We start from the raw sequence: 18,415 nt of genomic DNA on the forward strand, positions 1-18,415 counted from the left end.
CCCAGATCCACACATAAATTAGCACATTACACTAACGTGGCGTTTTGTTCTCGACGATGTAATGATGCGAAGGCTTCGGAGGTGTTCCGCTTGTTATCGAGTGATGATTCAGCCGAGGCTGTTATATGAAATGAGACGGGAATAATTAACCTTCGAAACCCTCGTGGGAATTCAATATTTTAATTAGTTCTGCATTGTTACGGGTTGAAATATAATATGATTCGTGAAAAAATACTTCTGTTAGAGCATTGAAATTATATGTGGCGGGTGCGCGCTACCAATTTGTGTTTAGGAATATATCCATTGAAACAGAGTTGTCGGAATGATGAATGTTAATTTAGAGCGCAAAAGAATAAACACTGTCGCTCGTCACAGAAACCAACAAATTAATGAACAAATTAGAATATAAATTAACACTAATTACGGCTCTGAAATCAATGTCAAACAAATATTCTTACAGTACGAGGTAACTAAGTGCAAAGTGAGAGCCAGCCCTCGTTCAAAGTCGAATCTAAATGACATTATTAGTCGGCTCCTCCCGAGATGGCAACAAACAGCCGGCAGCTGCGCCGCCAACTTTTGTGTGAGATATGTGAGTAGTTACATTTTAATTAACCGGCAACTTTTAAGTTCATTCCTCTAACTTTCGGATGTTCAGACCGGTGTAATTGTCTTTCAAAAACTAGGGGTCTATGCGGACGCTACATTCAGTTCCATCGTGAATAGAAGCGGAGTGACACAAAGCGTAACTATCGCCCGGCGTCACCGGAGCCAAATATGACCGCTAAATTGGAGTTGCGTTTGAACGCACTGAATGGGTGAGGGGCCATTTCACTAAAAGGTCACCGAGTAATGTGAGTTGCCTTTCTGTTAGCTGAATGAGCGCGCTCAGGACACTACGCTAGCGTGGAGCGTCCGCTTATTCAGTTGATGAAAGGCTTTAGATTCGACAAGAAACGTTTCCTTTACCGTCCCTCTTGAACACTGGATGGTAGAAAGAGATGGATGTTGTATCTTTGGAGTGTCGAAGAGGGATCGGTGCAGGTGGGGCACTTCTCCGCCGCGCTAGTTGGACAGACAACAGTTCACAGCCTAGGGCACGCACAACAACGCTACCTTGGTCCGCCTACTCGCGCCCGCTGCCCGCGCCGCCTGCAACACAAGAACACGCTTGCACGCTGCCTCCACCGCTCACCACAACCACCACTGTCCCACCCCACTTCAATGTCACATCATTAGTACACCTGTCACATACTAGGGATCTTACTTCATCTAAAGTTATACAAAAACAAATATAGACGTAATAAATTATTATACATAAATCCACTGCTTCATTGAAGAAACAATTCACACAGAAATACAGTCTCATAAATTAAGTCCTATTTAAGTGTAGTCCAATTATTTTACCGAACGGCCGTAAAACGGCAATAACTTTTAAATTGGTGTAATGGTTTTGTTTTATTGTTTTATGCCGAATTAAGTTGTTCGATTTTAATTGCGAGTAATCATTGCGGTGGATGTTTTTTTGAGTGTTTGTATGGGCTTTTAGGATGTAACGATTGTAATAATTTACGTTGCTATTAGGGTGGGAGGAAAGACGGCATAATTCACTTAAGGGCGTCCGTAAAAGCAGATGTCTGCATCAAGATGGCGGCCAGCACACGCGCGTGGTTGTGGCGCCCGTGCGTGCGCATTAAATTCAGATTTATACTCGGCCAGCCGGCTATCTCTCCCGGGCGACTCACACTAATGACCAGCTAAATTGAGATAATTTCACACTGAAGTTGCTTTAATCCGAGTGAGCCGTAGCTATGCGAGGTGGTTTGATTGTGATGCAGCATGCTGCATAAAGAGGTTGGCTATTGCGTTTGCTTCTAGTTAAACTTTTTCTGGTTTGAAGTTTTAGACAGTTATACTCGTGCATATAGTATGACTCTCATATAGTATTGTTTTAGGTAATAATCATGAAAAGAAAGGTTTAAATATAATTATAAACGAGTGTTAGTAGCTTTCTTCCAATTAATAAGACGATTCGGTCAGTTTAATTACGTTTAACGGCAGGTACAAAGGATCCGTCTTCAATCCCCGAGTGCGTCGTGGAAGGCACGCACTTCGAATGTGTTGCCATTAAACAAACTAATTCACACATTAATGGGCTCGTACTGTTCCTCGGGAAAGGTTGCTCTTTAGCTAAACACATTCAGTCCTACTAAAGAAAACCAATATCGGGTGGCATCGATCAAGTGGTTTTAAAGCATCTTACGGTCTGCCTACAAACACTAGACGTACATTGAACAGATGTTTAGCTAAAGCTTAATATTTTGTGAGACTGAGTATAACCGTGTTTAACCCCCGATTTTTAACTTTAATTTCTTAGAAGGAAAATAAAAATAAAAATCATCTATTAAAATGTCAATCAGTCAAGCGAAATAAAGTCTTTGACTAGTTTTATTAATGTTTGCGTTAAATTATTGACGGCGACAAACGCTGTAACAGTATTTTCATTACGAAAGCTAAGTACTACGAGTCATACAAGTAGAATAAACAGCAATGTCATTGTAAACGTAACAGCGAGCATCGATTGAATAAATCTTTGCATTCGGCTCGAAAGGCGAACTCACGTTTCGAAAACTTTAGACAAGAGCACTAAAAGGAGCAATTTGTTACCGATCTGACGTCATGAGAGCCTACAATATCGGAAGTTCTGACGGTATCTACCCTTTCTGTTCGAACAAGTTCATAGTCGACGAGTTACAAGTTCTAAATATCTTCCCTTGTAATTATTTTTGAAATTCACTGTAGATGTTTAGATACCAATGTATACGTAAGATTAAAATTAGTTATAGGGTAGACAACTAGACACTAATTACAAAGCAGGGCTCTTTCACGCGTCATGCTAGTGAGGCGTGTATCAGATCCTGTGACAGTGCACGGATGACTGCGATTGCTCCAGTAATAACAGGGCGAGACAATTCCGCAAGATCTAGATGTGAGCTGTATTAATTAGCGCCGTCTTGCAGCACCGATAGAGCGTAACTGCCATGCGCTGAATAACCAATTATATGACTAATTGGTGGTCGTCGCCGTTCAGGTGGCAAAGGCGTGAGTCGCGACTGCATAGTTCTCAGTACAATGACAATTCGAGAGCCGGCGAGCGTTGCAAGCATGCGTCGCTTCGCTGCGTCACTATTAGCGGGATTGGAGACTGTTTAGGCGTGAATTGGCTGATTAGTAAGTACTTTTGGGATAATTAGTATTATAGTTAATTTTCTAAAGCTCTGTTTTCGTAAGCATAATTATTAAAAAAAAAGTTAACTGAAAGGCTCACAGAAAAATACAAAGGTTTAAACGTAACGCCGACCGCAACATCTCTAAAACAATGCCATTTGAATATTAAATCCCGTAGTTTAATATAAAAACGTCCCCTAATGGGCTTATGACATAGTAGCTGGATTAATAGGGCCGGTTTTAAAACGGAACTTTCCGGAGCAGTCCACTGATTAACTGTCATCATTTCCATTTCGGCGGAGCAATTTTCATTAAGCCGTCATTAGGAAAAGTTTTCGAGTATGCCTCTTATCCCTGGTCCCTTTTGATTAATTTACTGCGGACGAAGCATCTAATGTCTACCTTCAGGCTAAGGCTTTAGTTCTGTCGCTGACAGCCGTGCAGCAATGGACACAGTGCAATGTTCCGTATGAAACACGTAGTGAACAGCGTTCTATTGTTTTAATAACACAGAAGCGAGTTCCGAGTATCGGTTCACGGGAGGCGGGTATATAGAAATAGACTTTTTCAGTTACATATATTGTGGTTGGTTTCCTTCCGATATTGTATTACAGTCTGTTTCAAAATTAAAAACTTTGCACAGAACAGATATGCTTTTAAAATCTGTTTTCTGTGGAAAAGATTTTACCTTTTTCAATGGTTTACCTTTTCAAGTCTATTTATGTCTGAATGAATTCTATGATTTTTATTTATGGATATGTTGTCGTGTAGCCCGGTTCGTGGCTCGGCCCCGTGACTTTGTTCCCACTAAACCTTCGGCTGAACGGGATCAGTCAGATTCCCCTGTAATGAGGGCCCCTTTAACAGCATCCATTAAACCGACAGAGGCACAGATTACACTGCCGGATTAGTACGTGAGGCCCGCGATTGTTTTCAGTTGTTGCCTTTTACGGGCTTCAATGGAAAGTAATGTGGTTTTAGTGGAATAAAAGACGTACGTGATTAGAAGTTTGGTGATTTTTTTAGTTATTAGGGGGAAGCATTTTGGTACAAAGTTGATTGCATTTTTACTGAGTTGAGCCACTTGTAGGTATATGATGTGAAAGAATTAATGTTTGTTTGTAAATAATGTTATAAGAAATTTACGTAGGTATTTCGTTTTATTTAATAACAAAAGTAAAAAAATACGGTAAAAAATTGTGTCACATAAAAATAAACAACATAGAATCGCCGTGCAAAAATATTTAGGATGTAAAAAACCTTTGTTTTCACCCAACAAAAAGGTCCCTGATTATAAAGGCAAAATATTCACTGATTTAATTCAATTACTTACTTGCTCGTTACACATATAAAAACGGCTCTAAACATGGGTCTAAACCTTTGTTTCCACAACACTAGTTCGTAGTTAAGGCTTCGCTACACGAATAATAAATGAATTTCGTGCCCTTTACCGGGAATTTTGACATTTCCATGGCTAAATTATGACATAAAACTGTCAATCACCTGTCTGAAATGTGTCACGATATAAGAAAGCGTTGGCTGTCAATTTCGTTTTGTGTATCGTAATGTTATTCATGCAATATTCACCAGCGAATGAATAAAATATGTGTTCCGTCCCTATAAAATATCGTAAACTAGATATTTATACCGGTAGCTTCTGCAGAGTTAAATAATGGTTTAAAAACATGGGTTGTGATCGTAGTGTCAAGGCTGCCTCCAGCCGCGTATGTGTGAGTAAGCTATGATACCAAAAGAGGTTGTTAATAAGATACCTACAGTATTTTATATCGATATATGTTGGTGAGTACCTATTTATTAGAAAAAAAACAAAAAAAAAAAAAAAAAAAAACACAAGTACAAAATTTATGTGTAGCTGTCATGCTTGACACAGTAATGGTTATACGGTTATAGCTGATCTTAACAGTGCAGCGAGAACCGGATTCGATACTATTTTCGAATCTACACGAAGGGTCACTTTTACCAAACGCTAAACGTATTTAAATCAAATTTTAAATATATTTTATACTAACTGATAGATATGACAGGCTACTAAATAGAAAATACGTTTAGCGTTTGGTGAAATTCCACCTAACATATGGAAAAAAAACAAATGTCACTTTTGGAACTAACTTTGCCTTACATTTTGACAGTGAAAGTTGACGATGCGATTCGTAAACGGAGGTTTTGAATCCTGTGCTCGCAGTACAGTTAACTAACTAATCTAAGAATAAAATTAATTATGTTTAAAAATAAATATTCTTATTGAAGTACAAATATATACACTGCCGGGCAATGAAAAAGTTCCACTCACAAAATGGCGACAACAAACGATCCCAAATTTATCAAAGATTTAATTCAAAATTGGAACAAAATATTACCGTTTTAGTTGATAATATTCTGATGCTCTGTAAAAGGTACTTCAATGTTGCTGAAGACGGCATTAAGCTAGCCTTTTCCGTTTAGAAGTAATTTGGTGCTTTTCTCAGTGGAACCTTTTCATTGCCCGTGAGTGTAATATCTTTCCTTTATACCTTTATACCTTATACCATTTTCATTTATTTTCCAATTCATTATCAATTCCAATTTTGAAATACACAAAAGAGACGTGTTTACAAAGTCGTTAGCGCTGAAACAAACGCTGAGACGAGGCTGGAATCGATCGCAGGACGTCATTAAACAATCAATGGTGCGAAGTTTAATCTGTTAGGCGGGTGTTGAGCGGGCGGCCTCACGCTCATGTGGCTACGAAATTATTGCTAACATCCTAATACTAACGAATATTAATAAATGCGAAAGTAACTGCGTCTGTCTGTCTGTCTCTCTGTTACTCTTTCACGCCAAAACTACTCAACGGATTTGAATGAAATTTGGGAAAGAACATAGGCTACTTTTTATCCCGGAATTCCCACGGGAAAACTTTTTAAGGCGAAGCGAAGCTCGCGGGATCAGCTAGTTGACTTATAAATTACTAGTGATATCTCAGGCCCAACCGCTCAAAAAAATTGCACCATCGCGCTGGTCCTAAAATCTCATATAATCTGTCATAAGTTGTTTGAATTAGGGCCAGCGCGCGAGTGACATTTTCTTGGGGCAAAATGTTCTGACTAGGGCATGCAATACCGGAACAATTTTCAATACCGGTATTGAGTTCAGGTATTACAACTCAATACCGGGATTCCGGTATTAATACCTGTATTAGACTTCCTTGTAATAAATGGCATATACTGTGTTTAAAGGTCGTATACGTCAAAATAAAACAAGAAAATGCAATCATATTCTGTATTTTGTTGTAGATTTTTACGAGAATTAAGTTTTAGAGTTTAAATTTTAGAATAAATTATTTTTTTACATTCGGTGTCGGCTTACGCATGGTCAACAGTAGATTTCTAGCAGCCGAAAACTGCATTAAACGGTTGGGAACGAGTGCGCTTTCACAGTATATAGGAATTAGGAACACAAGGCTAACTAAATCTTAATCGCTTTATTTATAGCCTAAAAAAGTCCGATTCCGGTATTACTTCAATACCGGTATTAACTTTCAATACCGGTATTGAAAAAAGCGGGAATTTCGTCCGGGATCCCGGTATTAAGGATACCGGTATTGCGGTATTGCATGCCCTAGTTCTGACGGGCGCATCATTCTACCAATAATTTACTGATTCAGCTACCTAAGTTTTAAGTGTTATTTAAATTCAAAGTTTGTCTATCACTACCACTGCTGAAACCTTGTTTCAATTTACAGAATTCAAATACTGAAAAATCTTTTACGCCGAATTGATAATTAGATCAATAAATGACGGTTGGCATCGACAATTTTATATATTATATTGAAAACAATGAGTTATTTATAAGAGTAATCTTTAGAACAAATGCTTCTTTTCCATAGAAAAATATCTCCCGCTGGTTTCGTGGCCACACCCGGATCAAGTAGTGCCGACACCCGAGTCTCGCTCGAATTAACTTTGTCATTACCCGCACCCGTTCATATAGAAATTTATTATTAATTTTAATGGATGCGATTTAGGACCATGAGATTAGATACGATTGTCCCGAGATAATAATGCAAGGGTTCAAACAATGTAATGCTTGCTATTCAAGCCTCTGATAAGGTATTAATTGATTGTTGAACACTAATCAAGGTAATCCTCGATAATTGATATTGCCTATTAATTTTAGCCTTTCGCGTTTGAGTTTGGTCGAGTTTTTAGTAAAAAGTATTTTTGGGATTCTATGTTTGTATTGTATGTATTGTACTCTCATAATATTATAGACGTTATAAAAATGATAAATAAATAATAAATTATGATCGTTGCCAAAGGTATAAATATTATGTAAGGAGGTACTTGTGGTTGTAGCTTAAATAAATACGTAAATAACAATTAGATTCCTAGAAACTACAAGAATATATTATATAACCTACCTAACTCATTAATCATTACAACTACAAATGATTGTGCAGAATTCGTCACTACATAAGATACCGTAATTGACCGGGATCCAAACCCGAACTGCTACCAAAAATTAAATATTAAACATCGGTAATATTTCACATTTACGCAAAAAAACGTTACGCAGCTCCGTAAGTCTATCCGCGTCAGGCCCATCTGTTCCGGCCCACGGCTAAACGCCCAAACGCGTCTCAGGAGATCGCAGCTCGAGAAATGAGGCTGGGAATCGTACCCGGCATCTCGATGCACCTCTGATAATTTATTAAAGGGCCATAAGTGCTAAAATGTGTACATTTATAAGTCCAAGTTCCCTGTGTATCGTATAAATAATTCAATGCTACCGGTCGTGAGGCCGTCAGTACCGTTTTCCTTGAGCCGTACTTGTGTTGCTTCGTTTGTCTTTCTGCTTTAGCCCTTAATTACATTGCATGTTATCGGTCTCTAGTTTGAGTTTGGTGCAAAATTACACGGTTTACACTATTAATGAACTTTCATAGTGAAGTTTGTAGTAGTACCTAAGTGGTTATTGTTACGACTGGGGCATGCGGCATCTGAACCTAGTCATTAGAAACTATTTAGTAAAAGAACTAAAAGAGTATTCAGAATACATCTGACATCTGTGTACACGGAGAGATTGCACGAAATTATTATCATAGTTACTTGAAATGTTGGTACAGAATTTGACAAGGATATGAAAATATGAAGTATTTTTTTTACATCCAAACATTCGATTTCATTTAAGGGCATAACCGTCCGCACAGACGGGTTGTTGGCCCCCACCGCGGGGTAAGTTTGGCTCCGGGTCTTCCCCCGAGTATTCGCGATGATTGGCCGTCGTCTTAATTTTACTTGGCCTATCGGTTCAGATGATCACCACTACGATTTATGACGGGGCTCAAGCCCTATTGTTCTGATAGTGCCCTTCGGGAAATTGTGTGGCTAGATAAAGATGCGGCCTGTACCGCTGTGAACAGTTTGAGGTGCCCCTTATTGGAGAATTATGGCCAAATAACATGATTCTATCTAGATTATTTAGGTTGGACAGTTTGTAAGCTAAATAAAATATAGTAGTTAAAGTTAATTAAATAAATCACGTTCGCACGTGCTAGTATACCTACATTTTTTATAGATCCATCTAGAGTGCATCAAAGTAAGTCTTAGCAAACACGCAAACGTTTCAAAACTATAACATAAAGACGTCAATCAAACTGCAGCCGAACAAATGCATAAATAAAAGAGCGTCGAAGTGCAGCAAACAGGAAAACTTAGGAATCCATCTCGGCAGAACGCGCCTGTAGGAAGTTGCGCGGTGCACAATTTTCGACAGGGTTATTTTGTCGCGCTGGCCGGCGGCGGGGCAACTTCGCCACAGTCCACGCCACTTCTCCTCCCCAACTTACTTACTTTAAAATATTTATGACTCGTTCGCCGCGGTCCATGGAAAAAATGTTGCCCTATGTTTCGTTGAAAGGAATTTTCCGAGATAGATCCCATTTTGTTTGGTAGCAACTTCACGTGGAGGAATTACTTATTTATATAGTACGAGGAAGTATTTTCTATTGAATGTTTTCCTGTATGATTGTGTGAAGAGCTATATTGGTAACGAGGCCAACGATATTGGTTTCTATCTTATACACATGACAAAAAATAAAGTAACCAATTATTAAATTTAGTGAGTACATATTTAAGCATAATCACACCTATCTAATAACAATCACAGGTCTGTACATTTTTAAAGTAGCTGTTGTGCATAATAAATCGAAAGAAGGCTGATCCGAACCTTACTTAAAAAAAGGTCGAATGAAATCGTACGGAATCAGGGGCGCCCAATCCGCGGCCACTATCAACTATTATCATTAAGATCGGTACGAACTGAATTTAAATAACTATTTAAGGGGTAATAACGGCCCGTGAAGGAGTTTCCCGGTCGTTACGTGCTGCAGATGTTAATTGCTAGCAGCTATTTAATATCGCTGCCTTTTGGAATACAAAGCGACGGTACGCATCGCCCGGCGCCGGCTGGGGGGTTACTCTATACTGACGAAAAACGAACGAATGAGAGCTGTCGTGAAATCGGCACGTTTAATACAACGGGATAGAATCGTGGCTCGCGCAGCAGCGCTTCGAAACTTAGTTTTTTGTCATATAGAGTGACCTCCCTGAGCGGGCTTTTACTGCCCCATTGTAAAGAACTGATTCAAATGAGCACTAAATGAGAAACTGCAAGAATCTGAAATAGATACGAAGTTACTGTTGGTCGGGCGAGTCCTGAATAGGTAGGAGCTAATTTGCAAGCTGCTTACCGAATTCTGAAGTCACTTTTTAACCTCTGAACCAAAAATGGTAGGATGCGATTGAAGATGTGTATCTGTACGTCGTGTTTTTTTCTCCTTTGCGGTGAATTATTTCACAATGATCCATTGTGTTTTTTTTATTTTGCCTACAACTTATTATGTTTTTGTTAATCACTGAGATTATTATTATAGTTACAATATTTAATTGATCATAAAATATAAAATCAATAGTTAAACACTCTAGTAAAGCAGTAAACACATACGAACATGAAAATAAAATTTACAAAAATGAGTCCTTCTATACCTACATATGTATATTTATACGATCTACATATTCATACATGCGTAGGTAGTGACACTGCCGGCAAAAGTGTAAACTCGAAACAAGGGGATGCTTTTAAGTCGTAAAAAGCTAATAGGTGTAAAGTTTTATGGTGAAATCGATAACCGTTAAAATAACCACGCCTGTACCGTCAGCTTTCCTTGGCCGCATGGCAAATGGCTGGCTTATTTTTGATATTACGGTAACATCTTTCTAAAAGCGTATATTTTTTGTAACGCATATAGCTAAAATTAGTTCGGTTGAAATATTTTTATTACCTAATTTACATATAAATTTTTTCAAATATATTTTCTGCATTTAATGCATCTCTAGCAATGTAGACAAGTAGAAACGTACCAGTTATACTTAGTATAGTTGAACTGAATACCTAATCTGTCTGACTTCTGAAATAAACTTATCGCTTGCTGTAATAGGGAACCAATAATTCTGTCTTTTCAATTTGGCGAATCGTATTCTGCCCGATTGGGCGACAGCTTAGCAAAATCAGTTATATCTAGATTCTAGATAGAAATGCAGTAATAACTTAGTTCACGAAGTCCGATAGCATTACTAAACTCACTATGATTCGATTCGTAGTTCGCACCATGATGGTAGCTGTTCTGCAAAATTCATGCATTGTTCTGACAGATATTTAACAAGTTTGATAAATAATAGTAGGTAGTTAAATCTTCATGATCATCAGTCAATAATCATCCACTGCTCGACATAGGCCTCTCCCAAGGAGCGCCACAACACTCGGTCCTCGGCCTTCCTCATCCAACCACTACCGGCTACCCGCCTAAGGTTGTCAGTCCAGCAGGCAGGAGGGCGTCCCACGGTGCGTTTGCCTGTTCGTAGTCTCCACTCGAGGACTCGTCTACCCCAACGGTTATCGGTTCTTCGGCAGATATGACCAGCCCACTGCCACTTCAGTTTGCATATTTTGACATCGATGTTGGTAACCTTAGTCCTTAGTTAAATCTTATGTAATAGTAAGTATATCTAAATACCTTTATTACGAGTATTCTCTGTTTAATTTATTATGAATTTAATATAAGATTTAAGTACTAATGAAGTTCTTCAAAAATATAAAATATCGTTCTAATAGTTATGAGATAAGAATTATAATTAATTTATGCTTACTCTGAACCTGATACTTAGGTAATCTACACATGAGTTTGTTTGATCAGCTTTTTTGGTTAAGTCGTAAAAGTCGCGCTTAAACTTAAAGGATAAATATTTTACGGCCAAAAGCTATAATATTCGGTGGCATTTTTATAAACTTTGAGTGTACGGTACTTTGCTTTTTAGAGGTGTTAAGATGATTTTATAAGTTTTGGAGAAAACCCTTATAGCAACATAAAGTTATTTTAAAAAAGTATTATACTAGCCCAAGTAATCCGAGTGAACCCTTTTTTGGGGTTGGAATGTTTTATATCAATTGCAAGCTTGAGTGTTATTGTGAAAAGAGCTTATGCGTCACAGGGGGGTGGCGTAAACTGGGTCCTACGGGGATACACTTTACAGTCGCCCTTCACTCACGAAATAATTAAAAGAGTGTCGCGTGCAGCGTTTTATTTACGACGCTCTTCTAATGAGTAGCACCTCCAATTAGTTTTATTTGTCGGGCAATTCCGTAATGTGCCCGAAGTGAGGTTAAATATTTGACGACAATATTAGAGTCGACATTTCGGTGGTGGGCTCAAGTTCGTGTCGGTTATTGCTGTGGAGGTTTTATGAAGTAACAACGGAATGTTTGTTTGTTTGTGTTAAGATTTTGTACTTATTACCGGCACTAATAAACTATTTAGATTAGTCACGGTTACGTAGCTTTTACTTGAGAATATTCGGCACAAATTTTTTCAATGTTTTTGTGTTTTTTTAATAATTTTATTAGGCCTCTGGCTAAATTTAACGGTTCTAAACGTAAATATGCTTGTTATAATTTCAACATAAATCTTAGTGACGTAAACCATTTATCTGCTCGTCCACATACCCACTAACCCACAAACCCATACATACCCAGAACACAGTAGGTACAGATAGTGTAGCTTTTAAAGATATTACTTTGGATCGATCATTTTCCCTTTTATACAAAATTCATGAGGCTTAAGTATATTAAGCGGGACTCTCGAGCGCAGATCGCGGTATGAAAGACTCCAATATTCCCGCGGGAACTCAACATTTTACCGGGATTAAGACTGCCTGCTACATCGTGATGCATTGTTTAAAATATCTCGAATGAACCACTTGATTTTGAATCGATATTCTCAATCGCGATCGTCTATTATTTATGCTTTTCCGGTGCCTTTGTCTAGTGAAGTGTTCTGGGTATTATGGGAACAATGTCCATTATAGCATGAAAATTAATGAAAATACATTTATAGATACATTTTAGTATTCTATTATTATTGTTTAATTCAGTAGATATCGATTCGGGGAAAGTAGGGTACGGTAATATAAAATAAATATTATTCACAAAGTTGGTATAAAAATGTATTTAACTGTTGTACTTTAATTAGTTATTGTTAATCGAAGTTAAAAAATTAATTTCGGGGAATTCAAAACATATTTGGAAAGAAAACATTCACTTGTTACTTTTGAATTTTGATAGAAACAGAACAATGCAATTGTACCATCAGTTTCGTTTCACCTCCCTGCTGTGTAGGCAATCAAAAGATTGTTTTAAGATAAGGAATTTGACTACAAAAACGGAAAGTAATTAAAATATCGAAAAGGCATCACTCGCACGCATCTATTTTTGATAGACGGCGCCGAACCTTCTTTGATCACGCGAGCCCTCACGTTATAAGCCAAATCGATATTTTTACGTCACCATAAATATTTTCGTCGCTTTTCTATTTTTGAATAGTGTTAGCGTGTGGATAAAAAAAGTATTTACAAAACCAGGTACAGATGAATTAAAATTATGTTGCCTTTTCAGTGCTGTACAAAAATATCTGGCTAATTAAAAGCGTGGACAGTGGTTAGTTTCCTACCTACTTCTTACATTTTCAAAGACTGCTAATTTATGGTACACTTTATTTCTATCGTTAAAATTTATAAGCAAGAAGTTTAATATACCGAAAAATAAGTAATTCAAATGAATTCCAAACATATTTTTTTTCGTTATAACCTGCCAGTCAAATGACAAAATAATAACTTGTACACGTTTGTCCCGGCTTCTTGAGACGTCCTCTTCGCTGAGACGTCTCGAGAGCGACTGTTCTTTTAAATTTGAATGTGGAATACACATTCTAAAGAATATACCAACGTTTTTTGAATTTGAGGCATATTTTTTACTTGAAAAAATATTTCATACGTAAGGGTACTCGTATCCTACCCTCGATGGAGTTTGCAGCCAAACGTCCAAATGGTGTTGGTTGCTTTAAATAAATACATTGATTAAAATTAATATTTAAGATTTTTTTTTTTTAATTTTCTCCTATTTATGAAATGGTATGAATAAAATTGTCTAATTCTTGTGTAGTAAAGTTTTAAATAATAAACTTGCAAAACTATCAGAAAGATTATGGGTAGGATCCTGAAAATATATTATGCTTGCTATCACAATAATTTTTCACATTTCAATGTATGTTATTATAATTTCCATACCAATTTGCATTTTAATAAGGTGCTACAGGAATCATCAATCAAATTTATTCATTTGTACCCAAGATCCGGGCCAGCTTAACACTTTTATCATGCTAAGGTCGCTGCTCAGGATTAGGGAAAGATTGTAAAATGAAATACGATCCCAGTTGCTTACCTAAACAAAGCAGGGCTTAGGGCGCGCTACGAGTCTTATAAATTATGCGAGAACACTTCATTGGGTTAATCATGCCTAAACCCGAGGGTGGGACTGGGCCGGAGCGGCGAAGACCTTATCTAGTTTTAGTTGCTGTTTTTTCCTCCATAATTTGCTTTGAAGGATTGTTGAAATAAGTTTTCGTTTGAAACTTTCTTTTTTGTTGAAGTTAAATAGCAAAGTTTTGAGATATAGCTTTTAGGTTTTTTTTTATGACAGCATTATCCTTTGAGACCATTTCTAATTTCTGTTTACAAGGTTTTCTTTTGTGCCAATAAAGAAATGGGATTTGAGAGTTTTTTACGTTCATTTTTACCATTTAAGTATCATTTTGATTTTTCGATATATCGTTTATTTTTATAAGATTTTAATTTTAAAACACCACATGATTTACTCGCAATTTTTTCTTATAATTAAGGTAACGGGTCCATATTCCGAGGTAAATAACAACATTTGAAAGTAAGTAAGAAAAATAAGCATTTGTAACCATCAATATTGATGTGAAATATTGTCTTCTGTAAGAATATACGTTAAATTTTATATTTCTTAACACAGATTCATTGATAACACATTAATTATACTTAAAAAAATATAATTTATTACACATGTCGATTTGCCCTTATACCGAGGTAGGATTATGGTTTCTTCCATATACCGAGGTAGCCTGTTCCATATTCCGAGTTAGTCCTGTCAGTGGCTCCATGAGTGTGGCCATGAACATAAGGAAATTACAATCTAAAATATCGATATACTTTTTTAACCCTAAAGTACTCCAAATAAATTTAATTATTCTAAATAGTAGTTGAAAATAATGAAAAGAATTAAATACTCTCCATTTATATTGGTTTTCGTGATAATTTCTATTATTTATGTTACATTTTCATAATTCATTATTGCAACTGGTAACATTGGCTAGAAAAAATATTCATAATGCTTCTATGATGTTCTATGGACTTTTCCAAGCGATTAAAAAAATATAGAGTAGAGATGGGGTAAATTGATGAAATAGTGACAGTAATCGAATATAATCGATTATTGAACTCGAATGATTTAAACATTTTTTACTATAGTTTTTATCTAAGTAAGGTCTAAAATTTTTCCACGATATTTTATGTTCTTACTTAAATGTTTAAAAGTTGATGATACGTAATAAAAGTAGATGTGTAAGGGATGAGGAAAAGTATCGAATACTTACAAAAGCCAAATACCTTATCAGTACTAATTTCCGATGAGTACCTAATGTATTTACCATAAACGAATATGATTATAATAAAAGTATCTACCCAGGAATCGATCCAGCATCGATTATTTTTTCATTCAAGCATAGGTCGGAAGCAAGGAACATTGCACTAGGTACATCTCTATGGCGCATGCGCGCTGGACTGGAGGCGCGCCGGCGCCATGTTCAATTTTCCGCCGAAAAGTTTGCCGCTATTCTTTGAAAGTATAGTGCCACAAACTTATCTGTTCCGGTGAGAACTCACGTAAATGTCTAATATTTCTTGATTCTGTAAGATTTTAAGTTTGCCTATAGTGGTAATTCACCCTTGTGGTTTTAATAAACCCATCTAATCTATATGAATATATAATTCGTTGGTAAATTATGAGATATGGATCAATTTAGTTCGTTCTCACCGGAACAGATAAGTTTGTCGCACTATATTTTTGTTAAGTCTTTACATTAGAAAACAAACATCTTTTATTAAATTATTATGTTTGTATTTGCAATATGCAATTGGAAAATCGATAAGGTAAGCTTGTGTGCGAATTATTTTATGTTTTTATCAGTAATTTGGCATCAGTTTAGTTACTAACCTAGGTTTTTGTTCTAGCGTTTTCGTTTCTAAACTCACTAAGTTTTGTGAAAATGGGTACCAACTTATAAGGATAAGCTTAATTCTGTCAACTATCCATACAATTTACCTACTTACTTTATTTTTCAGTGACAACAACAAGAAAATGAAAAAATCAACCAGACCCCTAAACCAAACATGAAATGCAGTATACAGGACATTCATTTATCTGGGAATTCTGGGATAACAATATTACAACGGCCATCAGACCTCGAAGTAGAAGGATAATGGAAATAAAATACAGAAATGAAATTAGGCAATTGTGTATATAAGTGTTATAAAAACTCCACGGTCGTGTGTGTTATTTTATTCACCCAAATAAAGTTTTCAACACATTTCTTTCTTTCTTCTTTTATAAAGAGTAATAAGTAGGTAGTATCTAGTAGTAGTTTCGTAAAGTCAGGCATATCTATCCACACCCCTTTTATATTTAGGAAGAAATTCGCTAATTCATCTTGATTTTATGGTTTGATGACGGCATCGGATGACACTGCGAAGGTGTGATGTAGTCATATTCCGATTTCCGAGGTACCTACCTATGTAAAATGTCATACTCCATATTAGGGGTTCAGCAAGTATTTTAATAATCCATATTCCGAGTTATCAAATTATCGATTTAGAAACAACATAGATTTGTTACTCAAATCATACATAAAATATTGGTAAAATTATGTATCACTTACGTTAATAGCGATGAAATAACACTGTTTTTTATCATTTCAAATATACATACTAAGTTAAGGTTTTCTATGTAACCATGATTTTTGGGTCAACAATTATCGTGTCATATTAAGATTCCTAGAGGATATTTTGTACCGCCGAATTAGGTTATAAGCTTGTCACGTTCATCATTATTATTATGTAATCAAGCATATACTTCAAATGTTATTATTTGTAAAGTTATAAGCTAAAAATCATGACATAGTATTTTTCCTTATACCGAGGGTAACTCGGAGTTAGGAACAACGTATAAAAATCAGGCCCTTATACCGAGGTATTTTGTTTTTGAGTTTAAAGGGGTTAAATTAGTTTAAAAAGAGTTAAAATTTAAATTTAATGTAAGTATAAGAATATAATAAACTAAATATAAACTATTTACAAAGTTGAACGTCGTATAAATATTAAAAAACACAATTATTAAATATGGCTGGCCTTACGTAAGCCGGGTCGCGTTTGTATGAAAAACATGGCGGCGTCGCCCTCACGGCACATTACATGAGTTTTTAGTAATTTTAGGCAATTTTAAACATATTTACTACATCAAGTAGTTTCAGTTAAAGATAATGAACGATTAAATGTAATTTTAGAGTATCCAAACCTATTAAAATGAGTAATAATCATGAAAATAAATATAACTCGAAATAAGGACGCCATTTTGAATACCGCGATATATGGACCCGTTACCTTATGTTTTTGTGCAAATACATTTCCGTTTTTTATTTCGTTTGGATATTTGTGTTTTATTTGTTTTTGTATAATTTGTGTACAGTTAGCTTACCTCCTCTATTTTCACTGTCCGCTGGCTTTACTTGTATGGCCCGGTTCATCTGAAACAAAAAGTAAAAATTAATTTATCTATTCAAAATATTTAAGAATACTATTCATAAGTAAAGGTACGGAACCTTTCATGCATGAGTCTGACTTGCATTTAGCCGGCTTATAAACACTTTCCACGACAGTTGTTGTAATGTGGCGCAAATCTAAACTTCGACAAAACGCATTATTATACAAATACCTTAAAACCTACAACAATAGTGGGCCATCTCGTCAAAATGTTCATTAGTAACATTACATGGTATTTGGGCAGCTTTCAGCAGAGTTTCATAATTGTAACGCAATTGCATTTAAATTTGAATAGTGACTGTTTCAGTACTTACGTAACAGCACTTAACTATTCTGCGCATTAGAATACATTTATTTCATGCAAATGAATAGTAGTATGACTAATATCAAATATAATGAACCTTGAAACTAACTACAATATTTATTGGATTAAACATAGGTATCTATAAAATCATTTGCCTATATAAAAATTTGTAGGAGGTGTCTACATTATTTTAGTGTTTGTATTGTTCATAAATGTAGTATTGTGTATGAATAATATAGATAGGATTATACAATACATGTATACGTATTTAAATATGTGGGTCTATGTATACTCTTATGAAAAAAATAAGTAGGTATATACCGAGACTATAAAAAGTGATTGTAGGCGCTGGTCAACTGCACAAGTCGGGACGGGCGGCGACCAGTACAAAGCACTCGCCATTGATGAATCAATTCATTATGCAGACTGTGGTTCTATTTTAGAATACATTATCAAAATGAGTGGCTGTATACAATTGTCAGAGTAATAGGAATTTCATCAATGTTTTGTAGCTTTCATCGGAATGTAATTCAATAAAAGTGTTCATGCATTAATCGAAAATTAATTTGAATTTACGAGGAGCTCTGTATGAAAT

At 36.0% G+C, this 18,415-nt stretch overlaps 2 protein-coding genes across 7 annotated transcripts in view; both read right to left on the bottom strand.

Annotated features, from left to right (window-relative positions):
- Positions 1 to 18,415, bottom strand: part of LOC105385214 (CUGBP Elav-like family member 3) — a 388,314-nt gene that overhangs the window by 77,078 nt on the left and 292,821 nt on the right. For all 5 annotated transcript variants that reach the window (XM_048624354.1, XM_048624353.1, XM_048624352.1 and 2 more), the window contains one exon: positions 17,452 to 17,500. In XM_048624354.1, the coding sequence (XP_048480311.1) occupies positions 17,452 to 17,500 (49 nt within the window). The remainder of the gene's footprint in view (positions 1 to 17,451; positions 17,501 to 18,415) is intronic.
- Positions 1 to 18,415, bottom strand: part of LOC105384707 (chitooligosaccharidolytic beta-N-acetylglucosaminidase) — a 445,339-nt gene that overhangs the window by 7,840 nt on the left and 419,084 nt on the right. The window lies entirely within an intron of this gene.

The sequence above is a fragment of the Plutella xylostella genome, chromosome 12 (assembly GCF_932276165.1).
Source record: "Plutella xylostella chromosome 12, ilPluXylo3.1, whole genome shotgun sequence".
In the NCBI taxonomy this organism is placed as follows: Eukaryota; Metazoa; Arthropoda; class Insecta; order Lepidoptera; family Plutellidae; genus Plutella; species Plutella xylostella.